The sequence below is a fragment of the Papaver somniferum genome, unplaced genomic scaffold (assembly GCF_003573695.1).
Source record: "Papaver somniferum cultivar HN1 unplaced genomic scaffold, ASM357369v1 unplaced-scaffold_158, whole genome shotgun sequence".
In the NCBI taxonomy this organism is placed as follows: Eukaryota; Viridiplantae; Streptophyta; class Magnoliopsida; order Ranunculales; family Papaveraceae; genus Papaver; species Papaver somniferum.
In genome coordinates, this window is record NW_020625264.1 from 1,251,053 (window position 1) to 1,270,729 (window position 19,677).

A 19,677-nucleotide genomic window follows, 5' to 3' on the forward strand; every position below is an offset into this window, starting at 1 on the left:
AAAAAAAGAGGTGGTAAGTAGATTCAACAGCATTATCACAGAAGACATAATTTTTTTCAGCAAATCTAATTTTTAGTCTAGTTGGTAATGCATCTTGTATGAATTTCCATATAAACAGTTTAATCCTTTGCTAAGTATCCATTTCCCAAAGACCCTTCCAAAAAAAAATTCTTTTGGCCGTGGTAGAGTTAGAAGGGTTAGATAGTTTTGCATAAAGAGTTTTGACAGAGAATTCTCCATTCTGTGTCAGGGTCCATCTGAGTTTATCCCTTTTCAGACCACTTTCAATAGTTGTGTACAGTCTGATATTAGTAATTTTTTGCACTGTTGAGTTATCAAATAAAGAGGTTAACAAGTCGATATTCCACTTATGTGTGTTTGAGTCGGTGAGCTCAGACACAAGTGTTATAGTTGTGTTTCTTGAAGGAAATAACTCAGCTAAAGTCTGTGCTCTAGATGGAAGCCATTTATCTTGTCAAATGTTTATTAGCGTATCATTACCCACTTCCCATATACTATATTGTTTGATATGAGCTATCCCTTGTAAAATGCACTTCTATCCAATAAGACTGAGATATATTCTTGGAGTGCAAAGCCCCTGACTTTTTTAAGTATTTTCCTTTGAGAATTTTATCCCAAAGGTCATCAGGCTGACTCACAAGTCTCCAAGCTATGCGACTGATCATGTCTTGGTTCACTTTATTAGGTTCTGTGAATCCTAGTCCTCCTTGATCTATAGGGTTACATAAAAAATCGAAAGACTTTATGTAAATGCCTTTAGAATTTGCGTGTTTTCTCCACCAGAAATCCCTTTGTATGTCATTTATTCTTTTAGTTATCTTTTTCGGAAGGACAAAGCATCCCATACTAAATATTGGCATGCTAGATAAAACATACTTATTCAACACCATTTTACTTAGTTGCGAAAAAATCTTTCCTAGACAATTCCTTATTTTTGGTTCCATTTTTTCTATGATATTTTGAAAAGCCTTTAGTTTAGATCTATCTATAAACAAGGGTACACCTAGATGTGTGTCTTTTATGTTAATTTTTTTTTATCTTCATCAATCTACAAATAACCCCTATGTGCTTGTTACGCACTTTTTTGTCGAAAAAGAGTCTTGACTTTTCAAAATTGATTTTTTTTATAAAAGAAATTTTTATTGCTTAAGTAGGAAGAAAGTTACAATCTCTTGCCAGGAGAGTACAAATTTCTTCAGTAAAATTTCTATGAAGAAAAACATTGGTGGATGTTTCTATAACTAATTTAGATATTGAATCAGCTACTTGGTTGTCTTCCCTACCAACATAAGAAAATCGACATTGTTCAAAACGTAAAGGTAAATGTTTTATTTCTTTAAGGAGATTTCTGTTTTCCCACTGTATGAGGAGAACATTATCTAAAATAGACTAAATGACCAGTTTCGCATCAGCTTTTATATGGATCTTTGTGAAGTGTTCTTCCTTTGCCCACGTCAAATCTTCTCGAATTGCCATGCATTCTCCCATCTCTGGATTTAGTGGTCCATCTGCATAAGTCCCTTTGATTCCTTCGCAATTGGATGAATGAGAACGTAAGACAACACCAGTTCCAATTGTGTTAGTGTTGTAATCAAAAGACGCATCAACATTGAATTTCATAAAATGCTGCAAAGGAGGTTTCCACTGTGAAATTCTAGGAATGATAGCATTATGGGTATGAGACTATAAATCAGGTAAATTCGAGTGCAGATAATAGTTAATCTTATGCATGGATGTAAAAGGGTTAGGAATAACTCCCTAAAATGCAGAATCACATCGATCCTTCCATATTATCCAGGCAGTAATAATCAAAGTGAAGAACATATTATAATCGTCATGACCATTTCCAACCATTAGACAATTCTCAACCCATTCTGAAACGCTATGATGAGTGTTAAGAGCCTCATCAATATCAACATCAACAAGGTTCCACACTTTCCTAGCTTGTGCACAACTGAAAATTATATGCTCCATTATCTCAGCTTCAGATCCACATGTAGCGCACTGTGTATCAATACTTTCGTTATATAATGCAAGCTTCAGTCTTGTGAAGTGTGCTTCATGTAAACAGTTCCAAGCAAAAAAAATTATCTTATGCGCGAGTTTACTCTTCCATAACGCCTTGCATACTTTTCTCTGAATAACCCTGCCACCAACTGTAATCTCTGTATTTTCCATGGTGAGTTTCTTATAAGCACTTTTAACAGAAAATTTTCCATCCTTTGCTGGCATCCATATCATATTGTCTTCCTTAGATGTATCAAGATATAAACTTTGTATCTTCAGTGAAGTATTAACATCAAAGAGTTGATTGAGTAAGGGTACATTCCAACTGTTTGTGTTAGGAAGAATTAATTCTTCTACTTCTTGACAAAATCTGTGCAACTCATTGATAGGTTGAGGAGGAGTAGATAACCCAGAAATCCATCTATCCAACCAAATATTTGTTTTTCTGCCATTGTTGATCTCCATAAAATAGTTCTATTGAACTACCAGTAGACCTTTGGTGATTCCATTCCAAGTATAAGATCCATTTACTGCTTTAATTTGTTGATGTAAAATGTCACCATTTCTGAAGTATTTACTACCCATAATTTGTGACCACAATGCATCTGATTCAGTGCATAGTATCCATGCCAGTTTAGTGAGCAGTGCTAAGTTTAGCATTTCCGGATCCCTAAAAGCCAAACCACCAAATTCTTTAGGTTTACAAACTTTGAGCCAAGCAACAGGATTTTTGCCTCTATTGGAACTGTAACCCCAAAAGAATTTCCTCTGAATTGTTGTTAGCTTCTTGATGATGTTATTAGGTATTTTAAAAGTACCCATCTGATATATAGGAATGGAATGAAGGACATGTTTGATCATTATAGACCTGCCTGCTTGTGTGAGAGAAGTTGAAGACCATGTATAATATATGTTCATAAAATTTTGTTCAATGGATTTGAAAGCTTCTTGTTTTGAATGACCTAATAAAATAGGAGAACCATATATCTTTCCTTAGTGTTCATAGTTTTCACTCCAAGCATTTGAATAAGATTAGCTGCCACCTCAGGATTGGTTCTTTTGCTGAAATGAACTGAAGATTTCTCAAAGTTTATCACCTGCCCAGATTGAGTGCTGAAATTATGAAGAAGATTTAGTAAATTGTTGACTGAATTAGTTGTTGCTTGAGTGAAAATCAAGCAGTCATCTGCAAAGAGCAAATGATTAATGGATGGAGAATTAGCAGACACTTTAATACCTTTGATAATGTTATCTTGTTGAGCAGAAACTAAATGTCTTGAAAGAAACTCCATTACTAAGATAAAAAAGGTAAGGTGATAGGGGATCACCTTGCCTTATACCTCTTTTTGGATAAAATTCCTCACAAGGTGAACCATTCAGCATAACAGCAAGAGAAGTAGTGCTTATGCATTGATTTATCAGATCACAAAAATCTTCATTGAAACCAAAATACTTGAGCACTTTAAGTAAGAACTTACATTCTAGTATGTCAAAATCCTTTGACATGTCTAGTTTTGAGGCCATCCAACCAATATGTCCCCTTTTCTTATTCATAAAATGTATTATTTCTTGTGTTATAACAGTGTTGTCACTAATGAGCCTTCCAGAGACATAAGCAACCTGATATGGTGAAATAATTTTTTCCATTAAGGGTTTTAATCTATTCACAATGATTTTTGATATTATCTTATAAGAAGTATTACATAGACCAATTGGTCTATCATCTGCAGCATATAAAGATTTCTTCTTTTTAGGAATGAGAGAGATATATGTTTTATTGATCTGCTTAGGAATGTGCTTTGTTTCAAAAAATCTTTTGATCATCTGACAAATATCTTCACCAATTATGCTCCATTGAATCTTATAAAAACCTTCTTGGAATCCTTTAGGGCCTGGAGCACTCCAGTTCTCCGTACTCTTTACAGTGTCATGTATTTCTTGATGTGAAAGAATTCTTGTAAGCATTGAATTATCTGCCTCAGTAATAATGGAAGGAATAAGCATGAATAAGCTGTCATCCATATTGATATCAGTAGAAGTACTTATATCCTTAAAATGAGAAGTGAGATATTGTGAGATTTCTTCCCTAGTATGCATCCAGTTATTATTGTGATCCTTTAAAGAATCAATATTGTTCATGGTTCTTCTTCTTTTTGTTTTGTTGTGAAAAACTTGTTGTTATTGTCCATATCTTTGATGAATTGATCCCCAGATTTCTGCTGTTAGAACTCAGTTTTGTACTTGTGCCATTTAGAAAGACTTTTGTTTATAATAAGAATCTTGTTGTGATTCTCATCAGAAGGAGGTTGAGATTGAAGTACATCAAGTTCTTGTTGCAGCTAATCCACTTTTTGATTAATATTACCAAACTGAGTTATGTTCCATAAAGAAAGTTCTTTTCTTGTGGACTGAAATCTTTTAACTAGTTGATAACCAAGAGAACCAGTAACATCAATTTCCCAAGAATTTTCAATAACAGTAGCACAACTCACATCATTCAACCAAGTTAAAATTTTTGAATGTTTTCCAACTAGTATGAGAAGAAAAATCAGTAACTAGCATGATGGGAGTATAATCACTACCAACTTGGGTGAGATGCTTTAACTGAGAATGAGGGAAGTGAAAGTTCCAGTCACTATTTCCTAGAGTCATATTAATTCTTGATCTCCTAGTACCAGTGCCTAAATTGTTACTAGATCAGGTATAATTTTTCCCTATAAAACCAATGTCCTCAAGTCCACAAGTTCTAACAATGCTGTTAACTAGTCCATCTGTGGAAGAGGAAGCAGTTTGAACATCATCAAGAAGGTGAAAATTCAGATCACCTATAAGTATCCATGGTCCTCTAAGAGTTTCACTAGTTTTTTCCATGAAATCCCATTGTTCTTTTTTCCTAGAATAATCAGTGAACCCATACGTACAAGTAAGGAGGAATCCTGGCTTGCTAGGATCATATTGAACTGCAAGGTTGAACATATTATGACTAGCATCTAGAAGTTCACAAGTGAACCCATTTTTCCAAAGTAAAACAACTCCTCCTGACAAACCTATTGGGTCAATGTATGCTTGATTTGGGTAATGAATATGACTTACAAGAGGTTTACTTTTTCTTTGAGGAATCTTAGTCTCACATAAGAAAATGATATCTGGGTTATAAGATCTATGAAAGAAATTTCTTGCATAGGTTTTTGAATCTTAGTCTCATCTAGTGCAAGTGTTGATCCATCAGATGGTTCTTCAGGAAAAACTCATATTGACTACTCTACTGTTGAGTGCAAAATCTGCAAAAAGAAAGTTCATTTTGCTAGCAAGTACTTCTTCAGATATGCACCACCTTCTACTTCAGCCGCTCAAGATTACTCTCGAAGTGCAAATTCTCCAGCTGTTCAACCTATGGAACATGCTGATAGACGCATTTATGTGTCTATTTTCATCTCGATTTTGTATAATGTTAGTACCCATTTTTGTACTTATTATGGTGTTTTATGTGTTTGTAGGTATTTTTGGAAAAATAAGGTTTTGCGGCGAAATTGGCTAAAAATGTGGCGTTTGGAGCTCCGTTGATAGTGTACCGGAAGTACCCCAGAAGTGTACCGGAAGTACCCAAGAAATACCCCGGAGGAACCCCGAAAAAGTGAGGAAAACACCCCAGAAAAATCGCTAAAGGCACCCAAGAAAAATTGATTTTGGCACACCATGGATGCAAAGAGACTTGGCGAGTGAACTAGGTGAAGCTTCTAGAGCTTCTATTTATGCATGCATTCTCTCTTCACTTCCCTGCCATTCTTGTAACCGTCACCTGTCATCCGCGCAGGTGTGTCTGCACTCCCCTGAGTAGACTAGAAAGAAAGGTCGGATTTCCCGTATGAGCATTCGGTACTTGTATCAGTGAGGTTCCGTGGAAGAGTGATAGGGTCACCAACTACTGAGGATCTCCCCCTGGCCACCTAGGGCATCCCAAGTCAGATGATAAAGGCACCCCTACTGTGGATAGGGCACCCCCTTCTTCCAAATTCAAATCAAGAAAATGGCGGGAAAATGGCAGCAGCGAGGAGCAGATTTGGAGATCGAATTCTGACGTGATTTTAGGAGATTCAATGACTTTATTTGGTACGTATGGACTCTACAAGACTCAACAGGCCTGCTGCAATCAATTAGACTCAACCAATTGGGCTGGACAAGCCGGAGGAAGCAATCAAAGACCCAACAGAACACGTACGTTCTGTTTAGTTTCAAATATTTTGTGAGGAATTTTTGGGATACTTTCACGCTGGATATACATGTATCTAATCTTATTCAAGTCATAGGAGAATTTGGTGGCAAATGAGTAGCTAACAGAGACGCATGAGGAAAGTTTCAGAGAGATTTTCTCTCAACTGCACGTGAAAAGAAAACAGAAATATTCTCGATTTTGCACGAGAATTTGGGGTCCTGTTCGCTTTATAAAGTAATGGGTCGAGTCATAAAAGGGTTAGAAAGTTTTATAGAATGGTAGGAGAGAGTTAGGAGGAGTTTAGAGCCGGGAAGAAAAGGTTACAGGAAGTTACTTGATGCTGCTCGAGGAGGAAGAAGAAGAGGAAGAATAGACGCTTCAGGAGCGTCGTTCTTCAACGGTGTTTAAAGCGAAACTCAAGTGTTGTTCTTCTACAGCAGATTGTTTTTATCGTTTATAAGCTGCATTTTATTTGTAACAGTGACACTGTAACACCATTACAGCGTTACATACTTCATTTTCACATCATTTCATCAATAAAATCACATATTAAGCCATGGATATATCTTATGATTATGTTTTTGGGATGAGGAGCTAAACCCATTAGCCAAGGCGACGGAGGAAGCCATTGTTCCACATTAATTGGTATAATTCTATTTTAATTATTTATTTGCAATATTTTTATATGATTATTTGCATGGAACTAATATAGAAAAATTGATTTTTATTGAGTAGTTGTGAGTTGTTTTGATGGAACATGCTGAGTTAAAAAACTTTTGATGTTTCATGCTTTGTGTTTATAGCTATTACTTCAAAAATTTATTAGAGGCAAATATTAGAATCACTTGAAAAGGAAAAATTGCATGAATATTGAATAAAATTTATCATTTAATTGGACAATGGTGGAATCCAGAGTCTTGGTGTTTTTCTCTATAACTTTGAACAACTTTATTTCATTGTGTAGTTTAATAAAAATCTAAAAATTGTTTTCTTCACAAGTCTGAAAAGAACCTTTTTACCACTACAAGTACAATCATTATTGATAACACATTACATTCTTTTAGTGGTATTCAGATTGATGCAGTAAACATGTGTGATGATCCTTCTGGTGCTTCTACCTAGTTCTTTAGTTTGGTTTTCTACTTAAAGGGGTAAGCTTTTGTGCTTGGGTTATCACTCTTTCAGGTAACTCATTCGCTTTACTACATTCTTTTTTTTCTCTTTTCAATACCGTTCAACATATTCACTATCTTTCCAGATTCTAGTACTAAAATCATTTCTAATAACTAGTTTCTCAAAAACCTATATTTCAATATCTTAGTAACTGGTTGTAAAATCAATTCAATAATTCGTTCTCCATCAATATAAATTTGAGTCTCTTAACCAACAAAGAACCCCAATATCAAGTTGTGTCTCTTAAGCAATAGAGAATACCCCTAAAGTAACACCAAAAAAAATTACTCATACCAATAAATATTAGTTCAGTAGATCAATAGTCTTTTGATATCTGAGTTTTGCCTATTGTTCCACAATTTGTTGTTGGAAACTCCTATTTTCTATGTTATTGTTAGTCTTGCTGGTGCTTTAACTTCATCAACTGTTGTTGTTGTTGTTACTTCATCAGATGCTGCTGACAATATTACTTCTTGCTCCTACTATTATAGATGAGAGTTTCTGCAGAAGTTTCTTTTGGCTCTCTGTTACATTTGGTACAATTTTTGTTGTCCGTTCTATTGTATTTCTTCTTCTGTTAAGTATGTGTAGTTTTTACACTCTGGCTCTTATTGAGTGAGTGTTGTTTTTTTTACTCTTAAAACTTTTACAGTTTGTGTCTGTATAGTTTGAGGGGGGTGTACTAGGATCATAAACTTCAATCAAATCAAGTCGCATTACTTGACTTGAACAATTTTATTGTTGTAAATACATCCTCCTGTACTGTAACCAAGACTGAAAAATAATAGTCATAAGAACAATTTCTCTTAATATCAATTTTAGGTTTTCAATATTCTTCTCAATAACACTTTTACAGAAACAGAGGTAATGTTTGCCGATGAGATAAGCTTTGGTTACAAGAACTCGAGACCAAATTATAACAGCCACCGGGACAAGCTTCGGGTTACAGGAACTCCGGACCAAGTAACAGAGCCTTCACACGGAAAGAAGGGCCGGCAGTTGCCTACCCTGTTGGGCTGACTTACCAGCCTAATAATTTTAAAATTGGGCTTCAAAGCCTATGTATGCAGATGGCAACAAGAAAGAAGAAGCATGTTTTTGGGCATACCAAAAACTTTCATAGCATACAAATTACTTTTCCTATCTAGGGTATCCTGATAAGGGGTATCCCTTCTAGGCTTTTCAATTACCTATTTACCCTTAACCCTTCATAATTACTAATCTACCCTTAACCTTAACCTTAATATATAAACCTAAATTTTAAATCCCTTAACCTCAATTACCCTTAACCTTAATACATAAACTTAAATTTTAAATTTCCAAATCAGTTTTTATTCTCTTCTTCTTCTCCTTTTGAGCCGAACCACTCTCTTCTCCATAAAAAAAAAATTTCATCACCGCTCGAAAAATTTTCATCGTCGATTCCTTCTTCCTTGATCGTCGATTAATCTCAACTATATAACAAGATGGGTCCTCGTTTAAAGATTAAATAAATTCGTTCTAAAAGCTCTCAATCAATTGAAGAACCAATTGAGTATGAAGAGGTAAAAATTGAAAACCAAACAGAAATCGAACGGGAAAATCCTCCAATTCAAGAACCAACTCCTGAAATGAGAATAAGAAAGTAAGTTCTACAAACCCATCTCATATTTGATGTTTTTGATTGTTATAATATGTTAATACATCAAAGAATATGGTTTTTCGGCGCTTACAGATGCAGGTTCGGCTCATAATTAAGTCTAGATGTGCGCCGAACTGCTATTGAAATTGATTTCTGAAAGTGTAGAAGAACGGTTCGTCTTAAAAGATCAAATTAGTTTTGAGCCGAAGTTTGTTAAATAACACCCATTTATGTAGATTTGGCTTATTCGACACTGTTAGTTTTGAGCCGAACCATGAACTATTATTTTTCCATAAATGTAGGTTCGGCTTATTCCATGATTTTGTTATGAGCCGAATATATGTTTGAATGCATAAGTGTAGATTCAGATTTTTCGATACTACTAGATTTGAGCCGAATATTATTGTTAGAACTTTTCATAAGTTGTGAAAGTGTAGGTTCGGCTTATTCCATGATTTCATTATGCGCCGAATATGTGTTTCATTTCATAAGTTTAGGTTCGGCTTATTCGATAGTATGAGTTATGAGCCGAATGTGGGTTCGGCTTATAATACTTTGTACATATAAGCCGAACCACTCTCTGTGTATACCAAATCAAAATTTAAAGACATAGTTCGGCTCATTTGTGTTACATCGTGTTAGCCGAACCTTGTTATATGTTGACAAATTTTTGGTGTTTCAAAATTTATATTTCATATATAGTTTGTTTTCTTTTGTTGTTCGAAGTATTAGGCTTATAAGTTTTATACGTGTGTCAGGAACGTTGCGGATAAAAGTAAGAAGAAGATGGAGGTAACTCCTTCTACTTCTAAAAATTCCGAACCTCGAGGAGGAGGTAAGGAAAAATTGGGAGCGGGAAGTAGAGGAGTACTTTTAGAAGAAGAAGGTGAAAGATAATAAAGAGTTGAAATACAAGAAGTAAGAGTTGCAAGACAAGAAAAAGAGTTCAAATACAAGAAGAAAGAATAGATGATGATGATGAAGAAGTTGATGATGAAGAAGAAACACAACCCCAAAGAAAACCCGAGAAAGGGAAGAAGGTTTCCGAACCTGAGAGACCGAAGAAAGTTGCAGAACAACGGGTTACAAGTTTACACATTCCTGGTGAAGATGACATAATTTCACCTAGGTCGGATGGTTTGCCTCATGGTCTTCCGGAAGATGGTGGAAATGTGTTGATTGGGTATGCCGAATCTTGGGAAAAACGAATTTTTGAAACTACTGATCACAACCGTGCAGTCCGAGTGTTGAGACACCAGAGGGAAGCGGAATGAAAACTTTCTGATGAGGTTTTTGAGGTGGTTGCTTACGTAAAATCCTCTGCTTTATGGACTGTCATTCGATATGGACATCGTACTCACGATAGTGTGACAACGTCCGCTTTTGTCGAGAGATTTTGTCCAGAGAAGTACACATTTCACTTACCTTTTGGAGAGATGACAATCACTCCTGATGAGGAGAGTAAGATTACAGGCCTTAAAGAAAGGGGTGTAATGACGAGTGCCAAATATTGTATATATTTATCCCTTTTTGTTGGCATTTAACTCATCTTTTATGCATTAATTCTACATTTTATCCCATATTCTGTATTTTCATTGTTTTCAAGAATAAATATTTTTATTAATTAATTTTGCATTTTTAGGTAATAAATAAAGTTCGGATGAGTCGCGGAGCGAAAAGAGCAGAAAAGTAGTGAAAAGCCGGGAGAAATCACGCAAGGAAGCCGCGAAGAATGGTGCGCACAACCTCATTTTCTACACACAAAAACGCCTCCGTTCTCAGCCATCAGATCAGTTCTCAGAAGCATCCGACGGTCGCTCCTTCATAGAGCATCAAAATCTGAAGTCTCTGCCAAGCACCACAGCGCTGAAATTCCAAGCCTTCAGATTAGATCATATTTAGATCCTACGGTCGCTTCTCTGCCTGTTCATCACATATCGATACTTCCGGTTAACACTACAACACCTAACCTCGATCTTCGCTGTTTATTTTGTTGTATCAAAGCATCCGACGGTCGCTCCTCGCTTGCCTCCGCATCACCGTCCGATTCACCCACCAGCTTCGCATCCAGTGACTCAGATTCGCCAACATCGAAATTTGATATCCCGCCTCACACACTAGCAACCTATACCTATACCCTAAACTCGACCCATTCTTCTCCTCTTTCTTTCTTCTTCTCCCCCACTCCTCTGCAGAAACCACCGTACACCACCACCTTCACCACCAACTATCATGATGATTTTCAATCCCTTCATCAACATCACACGACCTCAGTGACGTGTGGGATTGGTGAGAGTGATTGCATGTCATCAATCGAGGACAACAAGGCTATGGAGAGGTAGAGAAAGAGAATTGGCATCATGGGTTGCGACTATCACGATGAATTAGGTAATTGAGACAACCTAATTTCTATTTTTGTAATTTGGGGAAGAACAAACCCTAATTTTGGGGGAATTAGGTATTTAGGGAAATTGTGTCTGTGGACTATAAATATGGGTGTGGGATTGGTGTAGAAACTTTATGTTGGACTAGCCAGTGTCCAGAACTTTCAAGTTCTGTTAAATGTTCATGTTTCAGCTTCAATTTCAGTTATGTTCATTGTTAGTGTTTACCCTGTTAATGTGTTCATTGTTAATTTCTGTTAATGTGTTCATTGTTAGTGTTTATCCTGTTAAAATTTGTACTCCTGTTTAATCATGTGTTCTGTTAATGTGTGATGTTCCTATTGATGTTTATCCTCATTGTTTTGTCACTGTTAGTGCCATGTTTAGTTTAGTGTGAAGTTTGTGCACTGTGAAGTGATGGAATGCTAGGATAGAAGCCTTAGAAGCTTTGATTTGATTGTGTAATGGCAGAAATCAGTGCTTATAGCAAGCTGATTATCTTGCCATTCCTTTTGTATGCTTAGGTGCATTGTGTTGATTGAATAGTGGGGAGAAACTAGTGCTCACTAGTGACAATGAGCAAGCTAGTTCTCTTCCCACTCTAGAAGAATGCCTTAGTTTTGCTCCATTTCAGTTTCACTATCACCCTTGCCCTTGGCCTTAGGCCTTGGTTCATCTTGCTTAGTTCTTTGTTTCTGTCACTGTTTTACTTTCACTTCCATGTTCATTTTATTTGCTGATTTACCTCTATTGCTGCTACTTCTTTTCTTGTTACTTCCCTTGGCTTGCTGCAACTCTGTTGCTTCTCTTATTCCACTGCCCTGCAGCTGCTGTGCAGCACTTGTGCTGTTACTGCATTGCCTTCTCTGCTCACTGCTGTGCAGTATTGCTGCTGCTTTCTCTGCTCCACTGCTGCATTGCTGTTGCTGTTGTCTGCTGCTGCACCACTGCTGCATTGCATTTTCTTCACTGCCTTGTGCTGCTGCTACTTGTTATTCTTGCTGCCTCCCTCTGCAGCTGCTGTTGCTGTTGCTGCTGCCAAGCTGCTGCTGCTGGTGCCTTCTCTGTGTTGCCTCTGCTGTTGTTGCTGCCAAGCCTGCAGCCAAGCAAAAGCCCATCAGTCCAGTTCAAGGCCTAGTTCTCAGTTCCAAAGCCCAGCTTTCAAAGCTCAAGTTCAGTCCCTCAAAGGCCCAAAGGCCCAGATCCTTGACTGAATCCAAAGCCCAGTTCACATCAAAAAACACTGAGCCCAATTCACAAGTGAACTGTTAAGCCCAAGTTCAGTTCCCTGTAAGGCCAAAGCCCATTTACACTTCAAAGATAACTGAGCCCAAGCTCAGTTCATGTTATTGATATCAAACCCATTAGTACTCAAGACCCAATTTAAGCCAAAAGGCTTCATAGCCCAATAGCAATTTAGGAACCCAATTAGCTAGAACACTCCAAAACACTCCCGATCTCTGTGGATCGACCCGTACTTGCACGAGCTACAACTGACGACCGTGCACTTGCGGTATTACTGTAGGCCCCCGTTTTTATTGCGCTTAATTTTATACATATCTCCGGGCCCACCAAGTTTTTGGCCGGGGATAATTTTTATACCCTTTTCAAAGCCTGCCAAGTTTTTGGCGCCGCTGCCGGGGATTGGTGCTGTGTTTTATCTGTGTTTTTCTTTAGCTATTTTGTATTTCATTTCATAGCATTTGCATCTGCGTCTGCTTCACTTCATTTGCTGTTGGACCTGCTGTTCTGAACCTGTTTTCCTCTGCTGGGACGCCACCAAGGAAAAGAACCAAAACCCAACTGGGTTTTTGCAACAATATCAGAGCAGCTGGGCTGTGCTAAAAAGGTAAGCCTAAACCCATTCCATTAAGAGAACCCAACCTGTGGGCTTCCAAATTTCTTTAATTGTGGGCTTGTAATAATTAACCCAATTTTTTGGGCTTTTTATTTTTCTATTTTGGGTTTGTAATAATTTATTTGTGGGCTTGTTTGTTTAATTTGTGGGCTTGTATTTATTTTGTGTGGGCTTGTTTAAATTCTTCCATTGGACTTGTATTTTGGACTCTGGGTTTAAACCCAGCTGATGACCGATTGTGGGCCGCAACCTTCCTTCCATTCCATTAGAGGACAAACAGTGGGCTTGCTCCCAATTTTAAAAAAACCAAATTTTATTTTCTTTTAAAAAAAAAAAAATTTAACTTTACTTTTTTTTCCCTGTTTAAAAAAAAAAAAAAAAAAAAAATTTTTTTCTTTTTGCTCCCAATTTTAAAACCAAATTTCTACTTTGCTCCCATTTTTAAACCAAATTTTCTTTTTCAAAAAATTTTCCCATAAAAAACCAAAATTTTCCCATTTAAAACCAAATAGTGGGCTTTGTGTCATTTCAAAATGGACCAACCTCATGCTCTCCATGAATACATGTATCCGTCAATAAAAATTTCATTATCATGTATTGTATTACCTCAAACCAATAACCCTTTTAAAATAAATGCAAGCATGATACAAATACTTCCTATATTTCGAGGGTTCGATTCTGAGAACCCCTATACTCATGTAAGAGAGTTTGAGCAAATTTGTCGGACTATACAACCTGATCATATGTCCGAAGACTCTCTGGAATTGCGTTTGTTTACATTTTCTTTAAAGGAAAGGGCCAAAGCATGGTTTTACGGTTTGAGACCACAATCAATCACCACTTGGGAACAACTCACTAATCAATTTTTCCAAAAATTTTTTCCACACCATAGGACCATCGCTATTCGTCAAAATATCAATTGTTTTGTCCAATTGGATGAGGAAACTGTTTTTCATTATTTTGAACGTTTTAATGATTTGTTGAGTGAATGCCCGCACCATGGAATTGAGAAGTGGAGACTTGTCGTCATCCTCTATGAGGGACTAGACTTTAAATCTCGAACCATGGTTGAGTCTATGTGTAATGGTGAGTTTATTGATAAATCTGTGGATGATGCATGGAATTTTTTAGCCGAGATTGCAGAGAAAACCCATCAATGGGAATCCGTTAGGGAAACAGGAACAACACCACATGATATGAGTCACCCTCATGAATTAGAGTTTTATTCTTGTAATAGCTCCGACCTTAGGATTGAAAATTATCCTAGATTGCAAAATGCCTATCATGATGATGATGATGATTATGATGTTATGTTAGAAGAACATGTCTATACTGAAAATGTTATGGAACCTTTGGGTTCAAATACATTAGGCTTCTCTGCCCCGACCTTAATGCATGATATTTCTTCTAGTATTCCATGTGATGTTTCCCCTGATGTGCCGATACAAGAGAATAAATCTGTTGATGATGTTAAGGATTCTGATTGTGATCTTGCTAATTTGATTGATGATTGTGAGCATGATGTGACATGTGTAGATGAGTTAGGAGATTTTGATTTGATTGATAATGATGTGCCTATCGTCCTACCTAAGTCACCATCTGATGGCCTTCCACCCAACCTAGATTTGGTTTGTACCCATATTGTCAAACCGATTTTTCTGAAAATTCCTAATCTAGGATTGGAACTGTGTGCCTCCCAAGTCCTCTTGGACTATTTTGCTTCAAAATATAACACTTTTAAAAAGCCACAGTTGGAAATTGCATGTTTGCCCATCCCGAAAACAGTCCATTATGAGTTAGACCTTTTGAATCCTGAACCCTTAAAATTAAAAGATTTTGTGCTTAAAAGTGAACCTGTTGAAAAATTTAGGTTTAGGGGTGATTCATTCGGTTTTTCGCTCTCACTCCCATTTAAGTCCAATTTTAGTGTTTTGAAACTTTCTCTGTCTCTACACTTTTTCTTTTGGGTTGACCCTCAACTCTTTAGACTTTTGGTGTATGGTGAATTTTTTGTATATAATCCAGTAGATACAATTTCTTAAACCCCTTTAGTTCCTTTTGTATATATTTTGCTCATCCAATATGATCTCGGCTGAAATATGTTGGATTTTTGCCTTGAATAACGGAGTTTTAATTCTGCTTTCGCCGAAATCGGGTATTCTCTCTCCTTTTACTCTACTCAGCATGTCCCTTTCCATATGTTGCATTTTAATTCTTTCCATATTTTGAAACATTAAGGACAATGTTTAGTTTAGGTTTGGGGGTATAGAGTAGATGCCACGATAATATGCTATAATTAAAAACGAACTCCTTCTTCTTTTTGAAAAAATTGAAAAATTCCAAAAAAAAAAAAAAATTCAAAAATCAAAATTCAAAAAAATTAAAAAATTGAAAAAAATCATAAAAATGGAGCTCATTTACCTTGAAATGTTGACTCTTGTGCAAATATGTATTTTTATTAGGAGTCTTAGTCTAGATATTTAGGCACCCTGATTCTAGCACAATTCACATAGTGATAAGAAATTTGCACGCGCACGATCTACCAATACATGTATGGCCTCGATCTTCAAGGTGTTTGATAGGAAGTTACGATTGCCAATCACTTTAGAATACTGAACGAAACTTGACTAGCTTGTTCTTTGGTTGGTTGGGATAGAAGGTGGAGGTTACATTAAGAAAGACAACCATCGGATTTAACTGGGTGCATCAAAAAGGGCTACCTCTTGCAAAGTGTCATGTAATCTTTTGTTTCCTTTTGTATATGTATCAAAAGTGTTTCCTTGAAAAAAAAAAAAAAAAAAAAAAAAAAAAAACGATGTATATATCAGAAAAAAAAAAAAAAAAAAAAGAAAAAAATATCAGAAAAATACAAAAAAAATCAAGTATTTATCAATTCCATCATCTCTTGTTCCAAAAATAAAAAGAGAATTGTCAATGTAAATAAGAGTCATGTAAATAGTCATCTTTTGTGTTGTTGTGTTGTAAGCAAGGAGGGTGTATGCCATTGATGTACAACGCGAGTAATTGTGAAATACCTCCAACTCATTCACAATTCTCGTAAAGTCCGGACAGCTAGCTAGATTTCGACCTCAGTTCTTAGCCTGAGAAACTATCTCTTGGTGATTAGTAGTCATGATTTCAGATCTTTCTTTACACATGTGTAGATACACTTTACACTCTTATCACATGTCTTTTTTTTGTTATCAGTGCTAGGATTGTGCCTTCGATAGCTAGATTGACATCTCCATTTTGCTGTGAGCTTTAACTGTTTTGCACATGTCACATTTGATGGAATATGAGCTTATATTTTGACCTAGAACTTTGTAGGTACGTTCTAAGCAAACCTTCACGAGACTTCAACTCGTCCACTAGGGACACTTAGTGGTTTAAAAGGCTTAGTGCATACGCTAAATGCATTCGAGAGACCAGCGACAGTGGTATAGTTAGGATTTCCTTAGTTTTGTTTTACTTGAGGACAAGTAAAATTCAGGTTTGGGGGTATTTGATGAGTGCCAAATATTGTATATATTTATCCCTTTTTGTTGGCATTTAACTCATTTTTTATGCATTAATTCTACATTTTATCCCATATTCTGTATTTTCATTGTTTTCAAGAATAAATATTTTTATTAATTAATTTTGCATTTTTAGGTAATAAATAAAGTTCGGATGAGTCGCGGAGCGAAAAGAGCAGAAAAGTAGTGAAAAGCCGGGAGAAATCACGCAAGGAAGCCGCGAAGAATGGTGCGCACAACCTCATTTTCTACACACAAAAACGCCTCCGTTCTCAGCCATCAGATCAGTTCTCAGAAGCATCCGACGGTCGCTCCTTCATAGAGCATCAAAATCTGAAGTCTCTGCCAAGCACCACAGCGCTGAAATTCCAAGCCTTCAGATTAGATCATATTTAGATCCTATGGTCGCTTCTCTGCCTGTTCATCACATATCGATACTTCCGGTTAACACTACAACACCTAACCTCGATCTTCGCCGTTTATTTTGTTGTATCAAAGCATCCGACGGTCGCTCCTCGCTTGCCTCCGCATCACCGTCCGATTCACCCACCAGCTTCGCATCCAGTGACTCAGATTCGCCAACATCGAGATTTGATATCCCGCCTCACACACTAGCAACCTATACCTATACCCTAAACTCGACCCATTCTTCTCCTCTTTCTTTCTTCTTCTCCCCCACTCCTCTGCAGAAACCACCGTACACCACCACCTTCACCACCAACTATCATGATGATTTTCAATCCCTTCATCAACATCACACGACCTCAGTGACGTGTGGGATTGGTGAGAGTGATTGCATGTCATCAATCGAGGACAACAAGGCTATGGAGAGGTAGAGAAAGAGAATTGGCATCATGGGTTGCAACTATCACGATGAATTAGGTAATTGAGACAACCTAATTTCTATTTTTGTAATTTGGGGAAGAACAAACCCTAATTTTGGGGGAATTAGGTATTTAGGGAAATTGTGTCTGTGGACTATAAATATGGGTGTGGGATTGGTGTAGAAACTTTATGCTGGACTAGCCAGTGTCCAGAACTTTCAAATTCTGTTAAATGTTCATGTTTCAGCTTCAATTTCAGTTATGTTCATTGTTCGTGTTTACCCTGTTAATGTGTTCATTGTTAATTTCTGTTAATGTGTTCATTGTTAGTGTTTATCCTGTTAAAATTTGTACTCCTGTTTAATCATGTGTTCTGTTAATGTGTGATGTTCCTGTTGATGTTTATCCTCATTGTTTTGTCACTGTTAGTGCCATGTTTAGTTTAGTGTGAAGTTTGTGCACTGTGAAGTGATGGAATGCTAGGCTAGAAGCCTTAGAAGCTTTGATTTGATTGTGTAATGGCAGAAATCAGTGCTTATAGCAAGCTGATTATCTTGCCATTCCTTTTGTATGCTTAGGTGCATTGTGTTGATTGAATAGTGGGGAGAAACTAGTGCTCACTAGTGACAATGAGCAAGCTAGTTCTCTTCCCACTCTAGAAGAATGCCTTAGTTTTGCTCCATTTCAGTTTCACTATCACCCTTGCCCTTGGCCTTAGGCCTTGGTTCATCTTGCTTAGTTCTTTGTTTCTGTCACTGTTTTACTTTCACTTCCATGTTCATTTTATTTGCTGATTTACCTCTATTGCTGCTACTTCTTTTCTTGTTACTTCCCTTGGCTTGCTGCAACTCTGTTGCTTCTCTTATTCCACTGCCCTGCAGCTGCTGTGCAGCACTTGTGCTGCTACTGCATTGCCTTCTCTGCTCACTGCTGTGCAGTATTGCTGCTGCTTTCTCTGCTCCACTGCTGCATTGCTGTTGCTGTTGTCTGCTGCTGCACCACTGCTGCATTGCATTTTCTTCACTGCCTTGTGCTGCTGCTACTTGTTATTCTTGCTGCCTCCCTCTGCAGCTGCTGTTGCTATTGCTGCTGCCAAGCTGCTGCTGCTGGTGCCTTCTCGGTGTTGCCTCTGCTGTTGTTGCTGCCAAGCCTGCAGCCAAGCAAAAGCCCATCAGTCCAGTTCAAGGCCTAGTTCTCAGTTCCAAAGCCCAGCTTTCAAAGCTCAAGTTCAGTCCCTCAAAGGCCCAAAGGCCCAGATCCTTGACTGAATCCAAAGCCCAGTTCACATCAAAAGACACTGAGCCCAATTCACAAGTGAACTGTTAAGCCCAAGTTCAGTTCCCTGTAAGGCCAAAGCCCATTTACACTTCAAAGATAACTGAGCCCAAGCTCAGTTCATGTTATTGATATCAAACCCATTAGTACTCAAGACCCAATTTAAGCCAAAAGGCTTCATAGCCCAATAGCAATTTAGGAACCCAATTAGCTAGAACACTCCAAAACACTCCCGATCTCTGTGGATCGACCCGTACTTGCACGAGCTACAACTGACGACCGTGCACTTGCGGTATTACTGTAGGCCCCCGTTTTTATTGCGCTTAATTTTATACATATCTCCGGGCCCACCAAGTTTTTGGCCGGGGATAATTTTTATACCCTTTTCAAATCCTTCCATGTAAGCTTGGATGCGGGTTATTATGACATGAGTTGGGATGAGCTATACAATTTGTTCGAGGAATTTCTTGGTTGGGATGCATTCAAAACTGAGTTGGAGTTTTGTCGCTCCGTTAAAGATGTCGATTCCGTTTTCATACCCAGTGGAAGAAATAAGAAGAATAAGAAGATCAAGTTAACTAACTTGAAAAGGGAATTTTAAGGCACAAAGGAGAAAGTAAAGGAAGGGCTGTTGGTAATGGATGAGATCAGACTGAAGCAAACCGGTACCGCCTACTTGCTTTATACTCTTGGAAGAGATATCTTTCCCGACCTTACGGGAAACAAGGTGAATGCTAATTATCTCCAATTGGTAAAGAATCTTGATACCGTTAACAAGTATGCTTG

The 19,677-nt window shown here is 37.3% G+C and overlaps 1 protein-coding gene across 1 annotated transcript; it reads right to left on the reverse strand.

Annotated features, from left to right (window-relative positions):
- Positions 1-1,410: 1,410 nt before the first annotated feature.
- Positions 1,411-4,167, reverse strand: LOC113337068. The gene is made up of 5 exons (XM_026582757.1): positions 3,369-4,167; positions 3,009-3,214; positions 2,515-2,850; positions 1,873-2,301; positions 1,411-1,704 (listed from the first exon to the last, which is right to left on the reverse strand). The coding sequence occupies exons 1-5, from the start codon at positions 4,165-4,167 to the stop codon at positions 1,411-1,413; spliced, it is 2,064 nt and encodes a 687-aa protein (XP_026438542.1).
- Between the last annotated feature and the right edge of the window lie 15,510 nt (positions 4,168-19,677).

Excerpts from the sequence above, each read along its gene's own strand:
- LOC113337068 (XM_026582757.1), bottom strand. The coding sequence starts at position 4,167 with ATGAACAATATTGATTCTTTAAAGGATCACAATAATAACTGGATGCAT. Across the intron at positions 3,215-3,368 it reads GGAATTTTATCCAAAAAGAG|ATGACTGCTTGATTTTCACT; the intron begins GTATAAGGCAAG and ends TGCTCTTTGCAG. Across the intron at positions 2,302-2,514 it reads GAATCACCAAAGGTCTACTG|ATACAAAGTTTATATCTTGA; the intron begins GTAGTTCAATAG and ends ACTTCACTGAAG.